We start from the raw sequence: 17,737 nt of genomic DNA, 5'->3' as shown, positions 1-17,737 counted from the left end.
CACACACATGCGTACACATATATTAGTTGGCTCTGGAGTTTGTTGTATTGCATGAGAGAGGAGGGGAAACTGACTTCACAGGGGAACATATTCAATGACCAATGACTGTGTGTGTGTGTGTGCGCGCGTGTGCGTGTGTGTGTGTGTGTGTGTGCATGTGTGTGTGTGTGTGTGTGTGTGTGTGTGTGTGTGTGTGTGTGCATGTGTGTGTGTGTGTGTGTGTGTGCGTGCATGCCTGCAGGAGGGTGTTTGAAGTGCTCTCCCTCCCTCCACACCCCCTGCAACAGCTCCCTGTTCCTCCTTCTGCTCCCAGCTCCCTCGGTTTACTCTTATTCTCTCCATCTCTCTCCTGCTTTCTCTTTCTCCCTCTCTCCCATGGTCTCTCTTTCTCAATCCATGTCAAAAACTTGCCAAGTGTAAACTTGCTGATTTCCATCTTTTTATCAAACTGAGAATTTTATCTGCTGCTCTACTGTGATGATGACTCCAAATAGTCTCCTTCTTACAGGCCACATTGTAGATCAGAATATAGCTGTTTAATCTTCTAGCAGAAGAATATGTATTCAAATATGTAAACATTGTACATGACCATAGATAAAGGAACTATTTGTTAACAATTATGCATATGAGCATATGTACTAATCGACTCTCTCTCTCTCTCTCTCTCTCTCTCTCTCTCTCTCTCTCTCTCTCTCTCTCTCTCTCGCTCTCTCTCAAACACATATACACACACACACATAGAGACATACACAATCCTTACTAATATTTGAAAAAGGCATTGGTAAGATGTCAGAAGTATGCAGGAGGAACCTTTCAGGATTACTCACTCTCTCTCTCTCTCACACACAGACACACACACACACACGCACACACACACAAACGCACTCAACAGCCTGTATGGGTTGCACAGTTTGGTCAGATTTCCAAATCAATTTATTTTGGCTGAGTCTGGAAACCATTACCAGTGGCATCATGAGGGGCCCTGGTGAGGGGTCCTGTACCCCTGGATCTTCCACCCGGATTTTCTTACTCTCGCTTTTCCAGCCACCTCTAGACCTGCCTTTTCATTCCTTTCTTTGGAATAGCATTTTTGTTTGGTGACTTGCTAAAATTATTCTACAGCTTGTCAACTATTCTTCAGTCTGCACTCTTTTTATACATCATCAACAAATTACAAGACCATAGTCAAAAGCAATACTCAGCTATTACCCTTGTGAGGATAATAAAATGCTGTCATTTTCTATTTCATTGACTCATTGCACTAGCATTCTGTTTTAGTCATTTACATTTGTAAACAAACAGACTTGCCCTCTTCCCCATTGGCTTAGACTGTAAGTCAGCAGGTCAGGTGACAGGAAATGCTTGACATAAACTACCTACTAAACTTGTGCTGTACCACAAACCAGGAAGTGTTTTGGCTCTGACCCTAAACACACCCAAATCCCTTCCTGTATCGTTCACCACCCTTCCGCTTTCAGATGGACAACACCCATGACAGAGCTACAGTTGTTTGTGACATATTCTCCATAGCTGATTTGAAAATAGTTGAAGGCGTGACAGGATATTTTTATTAGTTTAATTGGTAATCGCTATATGCTCAAGCTTTTAATAGTATCCATGCAATTTGCTATTTTGAGTCTGAATCTTTTTCACACTGGTAGTGTTATCAGTGCCATCATCATTCACAGTGCACTTGTTGAAGTGAAAACAGATTCCTCTAGTCTATCAGTGGGTGTACATGTGGGTGTGTAAGCATGTGAACACAAAGGAAGTTAGCTAAGACTAAAGGTCAGCTCCTACTCTAGTTTTCCTTCCTGAGTGAGCACTGCATGTTTGTGATTGCACATGCATGTGTTTGTGTGTCCTCTGTGCAGTGTGTGTGTGTGTGCATTGTTTTTCCTTGGCTTCCACTCCTGCCTTTCCTGTGACAAATCTCCACTCAAGACAGATGCATAACCGCCTTCCAGCATGCATACACATACACGGTCTTATTCCCACCACACGCTGCATCATTTGATCATTTTGATCATTGCAAGTCTCCCCATTGCCCTTCTGCACATTGTGAAGTAGCCCAGACTTGCAGGACTGGCAGAGGGAGGTGCTGGCTTACTGCCTCACACCACCTGGGGCCCCTGCTTCCCCCTTCCCCCAACCTGCCAGACGGAAAGCACTCGCAGCATGGCACTACTGATGGATCAACTCCAGTTTCACTGTGTGTGTGTGTGTGTGTGTGAACGTGTGCACGTGTGTGGAGATATTTGCCACCTTTTGTGTTTTCTGGCCATGTTGATGGAGTTTGGGAATATGGGGGGGTGGGGGGTGGGCACTCTGGACCCCATCGATGGTGACAGATTAAATCAACACAAACCTCACAGCCATGAAGGGGGTTATAGCCCTGTTTTCCTACCACACTGGAGAACAACGAACTCTCTGGAACAGGTTTCTTTCACAGAGGTCTTTATTTAGACTCTACAAACTTAAGTTTTAAACCTCAAAGAGAGGTAACCCACTGGGAAATGGATGTAAAGCTTCTGAGAGGTAGTTTCAGAGTTTTGGTGCTGTAGTGTGCCTCTATAAATCACTGTCAGAAATTAAATCATACATTTCTGTGATGACAGTGGCAGTGTGGGTTAGGAATCATTCTCTAGATTAGCAATGGGGGATTGTATCTCTAGTTTGATACCTTTTATTACTGAGAGAGAGAGAGAGAGAGAGAGAGAGAGAGAGAGAGAGAGAGAGAGAGAGAGAGAGGAAACTCGAAAAAAAGAAGGCAAATGTTCCACCGATCTGGATAAACGTGTAAGCACTGCGCCACTTGTTGGGCACGAAGAGAAACGCATACAGGTAACAAAAAGCTTCGCTAGCAACACGAAAAACGTCATTTACAAGTTGCTGAGTGCAAAGTGGCGCTTTTATCTGGCACACTGCTAAACATCGATCAAAAATGTATATAGCATTTTATATACATATGCAAATCAAAGTGAAACCATTCTTAAACAGCATAAAACATCTGTGTTGAGCGTACAGATACTAGACGACAAAAACATCCTTTTGAGAAAAAAAAACAGATTTTGAAGAGAATTATACAAATAATAAAAGATCATTTAGATAATCACAAATGTGCGTACTTTTAGGTGATTCGTGACAATGTTACACAATATTTTGACTATGCTTTAGTTAATAAAGATTCGAATCATTTGACTCATTACAAATATTACTGTTTTAATGCGTTCATTTCTTTTTAATGCGTTCATGCTTCCAGACTAATGCTGAATCCTAATTTACAGGTTATGCGCCCCGTACTCTCTTCAGAGCGGAGGAAGTTTATAGGAACTTTGTGTATTCTAGCGTTAGGTTATCTAAGAAACTTCCATATCTAGGCAAGATATGTAGATGGCATGGGTAATTTCTCCTAAACGTTACATTTTAAGGTTATTATTAAATGGCTTTAGTCTACTGATTCGTGTTAATACCCCGACAGGTGGCGTGACAGATCTACCCATCAAACGTTTTCGATTCGTCTGCGGATTTTTCTCTGCCGTTATTTCGTGCAGATCGAAGCCTGCTTCCTGTGTTGAGACTGCACCTAAATCACTTTAACGGTTGTATGCTTTCCCCCTGATACATTATGTAAATTAAACCAAATAAATGCTTTCGACCGTTTTGTAATGCATGGGTTTGAGGGCTGCCAGTTGAGTTGGTCTTTCATTAAATGCCTGTAAACCTGCACCACAGGCAGCTCCGAGTCTTCGGCGCAATGACTCGTTCAAAACAGACTCGTTCTCAAATGACACGACACGACTTTTGGCCAGCACCATCCATAAAAACAAAGACGCGTGTTCTGCGAGCCCAAACCCGATGGTCTGAGGTGAACTTCAGTTTTATCTGTAGGCGTTATGATTGTCCGCAACAGCTGACTATTCAGAGTTGTGTCTTGGCGTTGATCGGCGGGCTCGCTGTTGAAACTTCTGAGAGGTGAGTGACTTCCAGTTGTAAGATAACTACTTTAGGATCCTGACGATAAACGATAACCTATCCATAAACTGTATGACGAGAAAAGATCTTTATTTTCGAATAGACTATTGACTATTTTCAATGGTCCCCTTGCTAACTCAGACCCAGGTCAACATTTTATTTAGATGAATAAGCTTGCGGAGAGAGTTATTTGGACTCAGAAGCAGGGACCTTGGGGAAACAGCTGCATCTCGACATCTGCATCTGCGTTTCGCAGTAGAACAGTTTCTTTTCCTTTGGTAAATATGCCAAATGAATGCTAAAAAACGGCGTCGGATCGTATACTCCAAATAAAGAAATTGAAACTTGGAATTTATCTTTATCTTTTTTTTTTTAAGACAGTAACGTCTAAACTCTGAGGTCATCTTTGATGCGATGGTAATCCCGTCCGCCTGCGCATGTGCAAGCAGACCAGCGAGGAGGAGGGGGGGCTGCGTGTTTGTTTAACTGCGACCACATGACCGTCTTGTCCGTAATGTATTTAGCTAACACCACGTAGCCTGCCCAACTACCTTGCAAGTGAAGGAATTACCTCTCGGAGCTTTGTGCCGCATTAAGGATCTGGGGAAGGTTGACGGATAATCAGAGAGCACGCGATGCCAGGTATTTCGTTTGAGATGTTTTTAGCGTGTGTGTCGTATTTCGTAGCTGAGGGATTTCTTCTTGGCCCGATATCTGCATGCTGTGGCCGTACTTCGCTAACTGTCTGGACGCCCCTCAGCCGCTCACTTTTGAAGGAACGTTGAATATGACAAACATGGCTGTGCCAACGGAAGAGATGTGGCTTTCTTTGACGAATTGCGTCGCGTATTTGGTTTATAGTTCAATCCAGAAAGGTGCGCGCAGAAAAATAGCTTTACAGATAAAGCAGTCTTGCATTAGCGTTACACCTAGCCGACTATTGGCTAAAATATCACGCTGGTGTGTGAGGCCCGTCGGTGGCAGCTCTGGTACGAGCTACACCTTGGATGGTTTTACTGAGACGGCCAGGCTGTTCCTGTCAAATCCTTTATCCTTCACTCTAAGGTATTTAGCTTGGTTTACTCGAGTCGACCTTACTGTAACTTAATCTTTTATTGTGTGCCCTCAACAAAAAAAGGGGGTGGGGGTGAGTGCGTCGTCCCTCGTGTTTTTGTGCGTGTTGATCGGGCCACTTACTTGGCCCAGTTTCTGTGATCAACGTTGGGTAGTTTACAACGACCACAGAGCTCGGACAGTGGCAACAACGTCCTTCATGTGGGGGAACACTGTATCACAAACATTAGCCATCTTGCTCTTTGTTTTGGTCAGACATGTTTTTGCCAAGTGGCTTATGGGCCAAACCGTTGTTTTGTTTTGTTTTTTGTTTGTTTGCATTGCGCCATTTTTAGGTGCGTTGACAATTGTCGTGGTTTGCACAACAAACCTCGCGGTTAGATGGCTGTGTTTAAAACGTTTCGTTTAATCGGCCAGACTCCGTGTCCTCGGTAGAGGCCCGCGGGTAGTCGGTTGCGCTGTTGGTCCGCTAGCCCGGGTTTCCAGACGTGTAGGGGGCGAGAGCCTCATTGTCTACACACGGTACCGTCGCCGTCCGTTGCTTTCATCAGCTCATCCCGGTTTCATGGCCGCCACCTGCAACACTGGAAAATGGTCGCGCGACAGACCGATCCCTTTGTTGCGTAACTCCGCGCTGAACGAGCAGCTCCGGTGCCCGCGTGAGCGTGTTTGTCATCTATGCGCGGTGAAGTGTGCCTGCAAGAGTCGTCCTGCTTTGGAAAGACTCTCAAATCCCAACAACGAAGAACCTTTCTTGCCGTTTACTGATATCGGCGTACTGATAATGGGTTTGCCACTTTTTGTTTTCAAGTGGGTTTTTGTTTGGGAATCTGAAGTAAAGATCATGTCTCATCTCTTACGTTTGCTCTGGTTGCTGTGATTTCTCGGGTCAGTTTGACAACAAAATGATTTGTTGACACAGCACTATCTGCTTCAGTATCTGGTACATGTGGCCTTTACACGGAGACTCTTGTGCATGGTTTTATGCTATTTATTACTGTTTTTGCAGTGAACCCAGACAATGTAAGAGTATTTTAAAACTTGTGTTCGTGGGGGGGGGGTTTACCCGCCGTTTGGTCTCCATCACACCCACCGCCTTCCTGGATGTCACCCATCCATGGTTGTGGACAGGCACAGACGTGGTTCCTGCATGGGCATCCAGGCTGTTAATGGGCATGGTTTCACTGGCAGAGTAGCACAAAAGGTTATAAGGTTGGTATTGTTCAATGATACTGTTTTGTTAGTAAGTCACAGGAACGTGAGAGCAAGTCTTTTTAGCTAATGAAAAAAAGAACACAGGCAACAGCCAAACAAAGCAATCAGGAAAACATCATAGCTATAAGGCATTTTGGTAAACAGGTGAGTTCCCCATGCTACATGGTTAAAACAGAACTGCATAGTTGTGCATAGTTGTGACAAATTTGCCCTTTACGCTGTTGGCTGGAGACATCACAGTGTCCTCACAGAACCCAGGAGGCAATTCTGTCATTTGTTGGTGCAGTTGCACAGTGCACCCTTTTACAGTGTCCTGCCATAGAAGCCCAAACACTGTTATTGAGAGAAACCTTTTAGTGCTGCCGTTAATGGGGACCGCTCACGTAGTATGTGACGTGCTATAGTGTGTGAATTGTCCAGTGTTTTGTTGCACTGTTGCATGGATGGTGGATGTGATGACCAATCATAGAGCCATGTTTTCAGCTCATGGTTGCTTAATGACAAGCCTGTAGTGAAGAGGTTGTAGAAGACTGGACTTGCCAGAAACATTTTTTTTTTGTAAAACTAGCCAAGTGCTAGAAGTAGCAAGTTCTCCCACTGTCTGTGTGAAAGTTAGGCCAGGCTTCCACACCTGATCTTCCTTAGTGCAGAGGCAGTGTCCACTGGAAGCCGATTGTTGTGCTTGATTGGCTGGATACCTTAAGGCACATTTAGTTGTACTGTGTGAGGCCATGTCTTATCATGGCTTGTGCGCAGGGGATTCTGATTAGTTTTTGCCATTATGTCTGGGTCGTGTCTGCTTTGTTATCTCGGCACAGTGACGGGCGTCTCTCTTCTGTCCCAAGAGAGGAGTCTATTGGGCCTGTTCCTGAAACTGTAACACGAGACCCTCATCCCAAGCAGAAGGTTGTGCCAGTACTACTGCAAATCCAGAGCTGTGTGAGGGAGAGCGTACTTGAAGGAAAGTCTGCACGTGGTTCCCTACTTGCACGTGGAAGTTTGCATTTCGGCCACAGCACAGCCTTGGCCGTAGCACCTGTATGCAGCCATGTGTGCTAAAACTATGACATGACATCAGTCTTGTGCTAAGTGCACACACACATACTCGCACTGCGTATGTGCATCATAGCTTTATTTAGCCATGCCCCCCCCCCCCCCCTCTGTTTGATCAGATCTGGGAGTTTGGGTGAGCTGTCATTACATGCTTGCTTGTTGGAGAAGCTTTGCTTGAATTGAGGTTTTGTTTGTTTGGGTTTTTTTGGGCGGGGGGGGGTGGCGTTTGCCGCATTTCAGGTGGAGAGTCTGCAAGGGGATCAGTCTGACTGGTTTTCTAAACATGGTGTACTCTTAGAAACCTCAGCCATAGCTGCTGAATCCTGGAGACACAATTTTGTGTGTAAGAGAAACAATGAAATGGCAGAGAGTTAGAAATTCTCATAGCTTGTATCCGTAGATCTCGGTAAAGCAGGCCTACGAGGACTCTGTAGTGGAATTAGGAGGAGGCTTGTGTTCCACCACTCCCTGTAGAGCAGCTAGCTACTCTACTTTACTTTCTCTTGTGACTCATCAGTCTCGAAAACTCCGTGCAACAAAAGTCTCTCCCGTCTCCTCACCGAAGGCAAGCATGTCTGTGGGCCTGCCTGCTGAGATCACCTCTGGGTCCTGACAGGGCTTTGGGCTGTATGTTTCAAAACCACTTCAAGTCAGTTCTTCTTTTTAGCACCACGAAGGAGGAGGAGGGGCATTCACAAGGGTAACTGATGCTAAAGCAGCTTGCGTTTTTCAAAGCGTACTTGCCTGAGACTCGCGCCACACCTCTGAGGCTGGGCCTGACTGCTCTCTTGCTGTGTGGCATTTTCTGATGCATTTCTGGAGCCATTGGCTGAACACACACACGGTTTTAAGATTTAGGAGTTTATGAAGATCATTTGAACTTGTTTAAGGTTGCTCTCCCAGAGTCTGTGTAGGTGGTATACTGTGATGTTCTGTATAGGCAGCACCGTATGGTTCCTAACAGTAAGGGAGAGGACAGGGAGCTCCTTTACATGCCAAAACTGTAACGTGGAATCCTCACTGGCAGTCTGATCTTTTTCGGTTTGTTACTACATGCATTTAGGATGTTTCTATAGACTGTAGTTGACAGCATATGTTTTTGGCAACAAATTACTTGAACAAGAACATGAAACATGAAATATGCTGCTAGAAATTGAACAATAGTGTAGTTTTGGCCGTATCCTGTTTCTGCTGTCTTTGCGCACACATTCTGTCTGTCTGTCTGTCCTACCTTCATCCTTTTTTAAATCGTGTAACTGCCCTGTTTTTGCTTATTTATCAATAAAACATGGGTACATTTTGTATATTTTTCCTCACAGGTTTCTTCCTTTTAGTGGTTTGTTTAACCAGGTTCTGAAGTGCTCCAGTGACAACTTTATCAATCCTGAGTGACTCCAGAGTGTTCCAGCTCACTGACGTGTTCGTAGGTGTTGCTTCTGTGTGTAAGCAGAGCAGGCAGGTGGTGTTGGTCACTCTGGAGGGGCTCCCCTTGGGCTTAGGGGCTTGCTCCTAGCTTGTGTATGGTTAATCCAAAATATTCATTCTCGCTGAGTTTCTAATCACTGGTCTTCGCACATGGGATTGCAAAGTGAGAATGTATTCTGTCTTCCAGATGCTGTAGACAAGCACCAAGTAAGATTGCATGAGTAAGATTGCCGCCCCCGACCCTTGGTTGGACCCCAAGTGAAAGAGAGCTTGGGGGGGGGGGGGGGGTTGCCCTTACCACCTCTGTCTCCTTGCACGTGTATGGTAGACTGCAGGGGAAGGTTGGAAATGGGGGTCTTTCTTGGCTACTGCTCAGGATGGAACTGTCTGCTCTGTTTTTAAAAACCTGGCTGTCTGCTTATATAACAAGCACCATCCCTGACGTCATGACACACATTAGAGATGGAACTGTCTGTGTCTGTGATACGGAGAGGGTTTTTGTTCTTGTTTTAATTTAAATCATCTGATCCCCTGCTATTAATTATTCCCCATCATTGATTGCACCATTAATTTTATTTTTACCAGCCTATACATTTACATTCACTTTATACCATACACAAACTCCGTACAAGTGAAATAACCCACACACATTCACACTCTTATCTTTTATTTCCTCACAAACACGGTTTGTAACTTGCACACACCATCTGCCCTAGATGTGTGATGTGTACGGTTCTGGGTTTGCACGACCAGCTGCTCAGAGTGTGAATAAATGAGCCAGAGAAGGTTTGATTGGTACTGGACTCGGCCTGTTCCACTCAGAGCTCCCAAGAAATTGTTGTTTTTTGTTTTTTTTAATTGTTCTGATGACTAGATTCTTTTCAACTGCCAAAACTTGAACAATGTATGTTTAATGCAGCTGTTAAAAGTATTATATTTCTGGAACATGCAGCTTTGCATAAATAGGGGTGGGTGTGTTTCTGTGATTTCGGCTGTGCATATAATATTGCTAGCTGTGTGCATATAATATTGCTAGCATCTGTGGATGCTAATGGGCCTCAGGACAGATGTGTGGTGCTTGGAGTTTTTAGAAGGGTCACAAGTACATACAAGTTCCAGTGTGAAATATTAATACATAAATGCCTACAGTTCTGTTGGTAAATTGTTGTTTTGGTCGCTGTTTTTCTCACAGTTGAAAGCGTTAGCTATTTGGTCCTTAATTACAGTGGTCTTCAATGGTCTACCAGGTTTTTTTTTTACAGTTGCTGAGCTCATCAGTACATTCTGTGTATCAGTGCAATTTTCTCATCTCTCTTGCTCATAAACTACAATGCAGTCACTCAACTGGCAATTGGTCCACATAATTTAGGATAATTTGGGCTGTCACACCTATACGTACCTGATATGGATGCTTTTACGCTCCAATTAAAGATGACTTTTAATCTGTTTAATGACTTATTCATCAGCAAGCTAAAACCTTCCAGTGACTGCACTGCCTTGTGTTACGTCTTCGTGTCCATGTGGCTCCACAAAACCTCGTATTGTTCTCAGTACAGTTTGTCTGAGGTCAGTAGGTTTGAGAATCTTTTTATATACTTTCTCTCGTTGTCTCTCAGAGCCGGCAGACATGAATGGGCCTGATGTAGCAAAGACGCCAGGGGGTGGGGAAGAGAGCAAGGAGTCGGTAGCCAACGGGCACACAGAGGGAGAAGCCAACCCCTTCGCAGAGTACATGTGGATGGAGAACGAGGAGGAGTACAACCGGCAGGTTTGTGCGCGCACAGACGATACGTCATGCCATTCGCTGGTGTGTCACTTGCACCTCGCCCCATAAGCATTCGGGCTGGTAAAGGCGTCGCTCTCTGCTGGGCCGTCCCGGTCTGCCAGGCCTCCTGTATGCCTCCGACATCCAGCGTTTTGCTCAGTCGGCCCGTAGCCCCGTCTGCTGACGAGCACTGGCACGTCTGCGCATGCACACTTGGCTGTGAAAACACAGACACTAACACTTTTTTGAGTGGTAGAGGTGAGCAATGAGGTGTCATTGCTTGTTGGTGCTTCAAGGGGAAACGCTTTCTCTCTGCTCACTGCTGTCCAATCGCGTTGTCTTTTAGGTGGAGGAAGAGTTGCTGGAACAAGAGTTCCTGGAGCGCTGTTTCCAAGAAATGTTGGATGAGGAGGACCAGGATTGGTTCATTCCAGAGAGGGACCTCCCCTCAGGGGTGGGGCAGATTCAGCAGCAGCTCAATGGGCTGTCCGTCAATGACAGCAATGCAGAAGAGATTGTGGTAAGCTTTAAATTGCTGAGCAACTGATGAGCAAACTTGTATTTACGAAAAGCCATCACTGAATTTTTAAATACTTAAAATTCTCTTTGGTTGTCACCTGGGAGCTGAGTGCCTCAAGTATGTGTTTGTGTTTGTATTTTTTCTCAACTATTTTGTTATTTTGTACACTTTACTAATTATTTCAAGGTGTGTGTGTGCGCACGTGAGACAGTGACAGTTCATGGAGTACTGATCTGATGTTTAATATATTTAAAACGGTGGTAGCTCAGTGGTTAAGGTACTTGACTAGTAATCAGAAGGTTACTAGTTCAAGCCCCACCAATGCCAAGTTGCCACTTGACCTTCAATCGCTAAAGTTGTACTCAGTCATAATTTGTAAGTAGCTTTGGATAAAAGCATCAGCTAAATGCTGTAAATGTAAAACACATCGGAAAGCCTTGTTGGTTAAATCTCAAAGGACAGAATGCTGTAGTCTGATATGGTGTCTTCTGTTCCTTCTGTTCTCAGCGCAAGAGCATCTTAAACCCTGAGGCCAAGGAGTTTGTCCCCGGAGTGAAATACTAGGAATTGCCCTCACCCTCTGGAGTTGCCCTCTCACACACATACAGAGACTTTCTTGGCTGTAATTACAGCAGCCATACACACGTGCGCAAACGCACACTCACACTCGCACATCCACATGCACGCACTCACTCACGCATCCAGTTGTGAGGGGCGGGAAAGCAGAGGAGGGTGAGGTTTTTGGGGGAGGGAGGGGGGTTCATCTATAAGCTTTTTATTTACATTTGTTACATATAAACCGAGGGCTGAGAGTTTAGACGCAGTCTCTAGGAGGCCCTGTGGCAGCCTAATGTCATATTCAATGCAGAGCCGTTTTATTTTCCTCTATCTATAAGCAGAAAAGAAAATGAACACATCAGCTCTCAGTTAGAAGTTTGTGCCTCATCAGGTATTTACTTTTTTTCCTTGACTGTGCTTCTTTTCCCCCTTTCTTTCTTTTTTAAATGGAAGTTTGTGTCTGTCTTGGATAACTGCCCCATAATTCAGTGTGGCGGGATTGAGAAAGCCAGGGGCGGGACTGGATATACAACGGTCCACAGGATAAGGGGCAGACAGTGTGGATTGTTTGGCAAGAAGCCTCTGTGGAGACGTTCACATAAGAACATTTTGATTTTGGAGTAGAAATTCTTACAAAAGAATTTAAATTCATTTGGAAAAAAAAGGAAAAAAAGCAAATAAAAGTAAAAAAAACTGTTGGTACCCCCTTGAGTCCTGCTGTATCTACTTCATGCTGCTAAAGTTGTCCAGTGCATTATGCCAGTGGTTCCTTTTCATGGAGATTGCAACCATTTGAGTGTTCTGCTTTCCGATTCGTTTCTAAAAAGTTTTATTGGCTAATATGAAGTGTATTTGATTAAATTTAGACTTGAGGGAGCTTTTCTTGATATTCAGAGTTCGTCAACTAGCCTGCATTTATACTTCGGTGAAATCGGTAGGTGTGTGTGTGAGGATATCAGTAATGTGTTTAAGCTCTCCAGACTAATACTGCAGCCTTCTGCCTTTTTTTGATTTAGCTCAACAGTCCAAGCCCTTATGTTCTGAACGAGATGTAGTTTATAGAACAGATGCCTAAAATGCACAGTAGCGCTCGGTGGTACAACCATAAGCAGTCAGCCAAACTCATTCATGATGTTAGATTCTCAGCTGTGATATCCTGCCCATGATCAGGTACCTCACTGGTAAAGTGACTCTCTCTCTGGCCAGATGGCTTGCCAGGCATTTTAATATGAAGATACCCATCACTACATTGTAAGCTTTAGAATTGGAGGGAGACCTTTTTATTCTAGTAGTTTTGCTGGAACTGCTCCAAAAACAAATCCACTTGAATAGCTTAGCTGTGCAGATAATAACTGAAAGTCCTACTGGCCATATATTTGTCAGTAATTTGTAGGATTAGCAATTTGCCTGCCATACATGTCACACCTTTCAATGTTTTTAGTATTTTTCGGGGGGGGGCTCTTATTTCATGGCATGTTGAGGTAAATTGTTTATTACTTGTTCTAAACTCTAGTATCATTAAAAAGGTCAGAAATGGATGTTGAAGGAGCAGAGGGAGACATCAGTGGTGGTGGTCCAGTGTGTACTTGGTGCATATGGTCAGCGCAGTCCTGCAGCTGAGAGCCTGTTCAGAGGACATGGAGTGAGCACATGAACCCTTGGCTAACCGGCTATGCAGAGAACGCCCTCCCAATGAGTTTGTCATATACCAGCCAAGATGCAACCTCATGCATGGGAACATTACAGGATCTTGGAGTGCACATACTGTTCATGTAAATCATGATGAAACAAGCGATGCATTACTACTGTCTGCAGGCCACTTTGTAATCATGACCAAGCCCTGTGGCGACCTTGCTGTATCTGGCTTGGTGTTCAGTGCAGGGAGGCCTGTGCGGGGAGGCCTGTGTGAGAAGGCTGAAGGAGTGCAGTGGGCTGTGGAGCAGCTAAGAGAGGAGGGCAGACCCCCTGCATGGAGCAGTACTGATCCGCACACCCACAGAGACCTGCTCCTGAGAGGTGCAAGGCAAGAACATGAAGGGTGCAGGCATTTCGGCTGGCAACGAGTTATTTAACCCTGACCGATGCAGGGTCAAATTATTGGCATGCATCAAGCAGAGGAAACATCTAAGGAGACTGCCAAAACTACTAAAATCGGGTTCAGAACTGTGCAACACGCTATTAAAAGGTAGAAGGACCGCGGGGAAACGTCTTCGGGGAAGGAATGTGGTCGGAAAAAAAATCTTGACTGATCGTGATCGGCGATCACAAACGTGTGGTGAAATCAAATTGTAGAAAAACAACAGTAGAACTCAGCGATATGTTTAATAGTGAAAGTAAGAGCATTTCTACACACTTAATGCGAAGGGAACTCGCATGGGACTAAACAGCTGTGTAGCCTTAAGAAAACCACTTGTCAGTGAGGCTAACCAGTAAAAATGGCTTCGATTTGTTAGGGAGCATAAAGATTTGACTCTGGAGCAATGGAAGAAGGTCATGTGGTCTGATGACTCCAGATTTACCCTGTTCCAGAGTGATGGGTGCATCAGGATAAGAAAAGAGGCAGCTGAAGTGATGCACCCATCACGCCTAGTGCCTAATGTACAAGCCTGTGGGGGCAGTGCTATGATCTGGGGTTGCTGCAGTTGGTCAGGTCTAGGTTCAGCAACGTTATGTGCCCAAAGAATGAGGTCAGCTGACTACCTGAATATACTGAATGACCTGGTTATTCCATCAATGGATTTTTTCTTCCCATATTCTAAAAAGACAACGCCAGGATTCATCGGGCTCAAATTGTGAAAGAGTGGTTCAGGGAGCATGAGGCATCATTTTCACACATGGATTGGCCACCAGAGTCCAGACCTGAACCCCATTGAGAATCTTTGGGATGTGCTGGAGAAGACTTTGTGCAGTGGACCAAATATCCCAGCATCAATACAAGATCTTTGGGGGGTAAAATTAATGCAATTCTGGACAGAAATATATGTTGTGACATTGCAGAAGCTTGTGGAAACGATTCCACAGTGAATGCATTCCGTAATCAAAGCTAAAGGCGGATATTTTATATATATATATAAAATTTATACACACATAATGAGGTAGTGAAAATTGCAGTGTCGTGCACACAATGTGTCCAGAGAGAGATCCATCATCAGCTGTGCAAGCAAAGTGCAAATGTCCTGATTCTCTAGAAACTGACTACACATTTGCATGTCCACAGACAAATAGCAATGTACAAGTGACTACCACTGTGTTCTCTTTCTGTGGGAACATTTAAGGCTCTCTGAGTCAGGGCCTACTGCCAGGATGTGACGCTGTGTTTGTAGGGGGTGACATTTTCCTGGGACACCCCTCCTTAGAGACATGTAATAACCAATCAACATACAACACATACCACAGACATAAAATGCCCAATCAGCACTTCTTCCACAAACATATAAACAGCAGTGTCTTTGTGAAATGCTCCTTTCAGCCCGTCTTGAACTGCTGCACTGTACATTGTGGTGTTTACCAAGTCTCAAAAACACCTGGTTGGGTTTTATAAGTTGTCATTTTGAAAGTTGTGTAAGTAACTGATTAGTGTTGTGACTTTGGAGGGATTGGCAGTGAGGAAACTTAATTTTGTTCTACCTCATAACATTTGCTCTATGAAATGTTTTCTTCCTTGAATAACAAAAATGTTGACTGTAAGAAATATGTTTTTAGAACAGAACATTGCAAAAAAAAAAAGTGGCATGTTGTCCCACTCAATTCTCAGAACTGATAGAGGTTGTGTTAGTTGGCACACAGTGCAGGTGTGTATGTTCATAGATATATCCAGCTGCTGCAGGATGGGAATATATTCTCACTACTTCCGTGGGAGAGAGCATTTGAGGCTGAGTACACGTTCTAGGGTAGGTGAGCGACAGAGGTCCTGCAGGAAGTCCTCGTAGAAGATGCCCTTCTTCCCATTGCCCTACTCCTGGCACACCATACCACTTCCTGCAAGGCCATAGATTAACAAAGTCCGAACAATACCAAATTACGTCTGCACTCCTGTGAACCGTCAGTTCATCTGTCTGCGCCGTTGCTTCCTGATCTTCTCAAGGGAAGTGTGCATTTCTGTCTCCGGCAGTTGGCTGGATTTTCTGGCTCTTATTCATGCATACATTACATCCGTTCTGACACTGAGTTCATCGTTGATTCTGACCCGGTAGGTTAGATGAGAAACTTGTACCATGTGGCAAAAAAAGCAAAGACTAGAGCTCATTTTGTTCAGTTTAGCATGAATTTTACAAAGGTGTCCCAGACCTACTATGAATTTTCAAACCGGCAAATGCACCCAAGGCAGGTTTTGAGTTCACTTTACCTCCTTTGAATTGCACTAAATCAATGGAACATGCATTCTACCAAACAGTGCATTTTGAGGGAATAGTAGTGATCATTTTGGCACGCAATGTACCTCAGGCTAATTGTTGGATGGTTTCATTTTCTAGGAATGTTGGAAGATTATCAGCATAGCTCTGTTGGACTTGGCTTAATAAGCACACCAGAAGGAAACAGAAAATCATGCAAATTCATTTCTTTTGTGGTCAAGATATTCCTTTAACTTACTTTTTTTCATAATTTAGTGGCATTCTTAAGGGAAAGAATGTTGTCCAACACTGAATGGGAATTGCAGAACAATGCTTCCACAATTGCCTGCATGCCCAAATATTGTCTAAAAAGTGAGACATGACTCTCCAGAGATACTATAACAAATAGTGACTCATCTGCTCCTCAACCTTTTACTTCCAAAATGAGATTTACTGATCATCTAAAGGTGTGCTGGAAATATGACTTTAGCTAAAGAGCATAGCCCACACTGAGAGCTGTTTTCTGACTGTAGCTTCAGGGCCTTGAGTAGTCAGATGGGATAAAATAAAATGGGGCAGCTGTTCTGTTAATGTTGACTTGAAACTTACCTTCACCGCTACCAATGTATGGAAGCCTGTTGCTGTCTGCCATGGTTTTCTTGACAACCTGCATGGTTTCCTTGACGCTTATGACCTCTGGTCCTGCTTCCTTGCGGCAGCGTGCGCGGACAGGATTGGAAGTGGGGCTTAAGAACATGCTGGGGTGAGTGTTTGTGGTCAGATTGCAGGACAGACTGGCGGAGGGAAAGGTTGGGAGGTTTAGGAACCACTGAGGTAGAGGAAGATGAGGCTGTTGAAGGATCACAGCCCTGAGGGGGAACGGGACGTCTGGTAGGCTTTTCCAGGCAGGGGAGAGTGGTCTGGTCACCACCCGCACTGCTAGAATAGAGATCCTTGTCCTGCTCTAAGACGGAAACTATGATGGATGGACCTTTCTGTGTTCATATAATGTTAAGAAAAGTTTAATAATCATTAATGACACCAAGCGTCAGGGCCATGTACATAATACACGAAGAATAGATTAATATTAATCGGTCAGCTGAGAAGACCTTTCAGTGTGAGAAGGCAGTTGTGTGCAGGTCATGGTGCTAAAGAACGACTGCGAGCTAATGAAAGGAGTAATTGCACCTGCTTAGCTCCGTGCCCTCTAGTGGTGGGAGCTCTGCCGTCATCACGTGACTTTTTTTTTTTCTTTCCTGTAGCATGCATCATGTTTTACATTGAACCAAGGGACTGAGCCAAGGTGTCAGAAGTGCTCTACTTACTATGTACAACGGGGCTAATCCAAAATCAGCACTGCTGCTGTTTTTTGCTTTCTTTTTTTTTTTTTTTTTAATTAAGTGCTGCTACTTTTTTTTTTTTTTCCCTTGGCTTTCATTAACTGAATAAGCGCTGGAGCTTCTAGTCATAATCAAAGGGGAAGGGGTCCATATTGTTAATGCACTGTGTTAGTGTGTTGCATCTACTTGCACTATGGGCATGGTGCTAATGTTATACATGTAACGCTCCGAGTGGGGAAAAACCCAGGACTCTTCTAAGATGAACAGCGTGGTGGAGGACAGCTCTAAGTACAGCTACACCAAGTCTGCACTGTGTCGTTGTATACTAGTTCAGCACAGAGATGAACACCAGTAAGACTGATCTGCTTTTGTTCACATTTCTACTTGTGTGTACATAATGCGAGCCACCCAGTGGTTCTTGCCTGGCCAATCGTGGAGGAGCCATACACACTCGCTTGTGGCAGTACCTGCAGAACCTTGC

The 17,737-nt window shown here is 44.4% G+C and overlaps 1 protein-coding gene across 2 annotated transcripts; it reads left to right on the top strand.

The window, feature by feature from the left end:
* The first annotated feature begins 3,827 nt into the window (after positions 1-3,827).
* LOC113571675 (polyadenylate-binding protein-interacting protein 2B) lies at positions 3,828-12,287 on the top strand. 2 transcript variants are annotated; one of them, XM_027000755.3, is made up of 4 exons: positions 3,828-3,975; positions 10,359-10,510; positions 10,854-11,027; positions 11,535-12,287. In XM_027000755.3, the coding sequence occupies exons 2-4, from the start codon at positions 10,370-10,372 to the stop codon at positions 11,589-11,591; spliced, it is 372 nt and encodes a 123-aa protein (XP_026856556.1). In that variant the 5' UTR covers positions 3,828-3,975; positions 10,359-10,369; the 3' UTR covers positions 11,592-12,287. The 2 variants fall into 2 exon arrangements, with proteins under 2 accessions (XP_026856556.1, XP_026856555.1); XM_027000754.3 differs by lacking the exon at positions 3,828-3,975 and adding an exon at positions 4,441-4,617.
* Positions 12,288-17,737: the final 5,450 nt, after the last annotated feature.

The sequence above is a fragment of the Electrophorus electricus genome, chromosome 13, assembly GCF_041902795.1.
Source record: "Electrophorus electricus isolate QZ-2024a chromosome 13, ASM4190279v1, whole genome shotgun sequence".
Classification (NCBI taxonomy): Eukaryota; Metazoa; Chordata; class Actinopteri; order Gymnotiformes; family Gymnotidae; genus Electrophorus; species Electrophorus electricus.
Note: the sequence above shows the minus strand (reverse complement) of the source record. Positions and strands in the feature narration are given on the sequence as shown.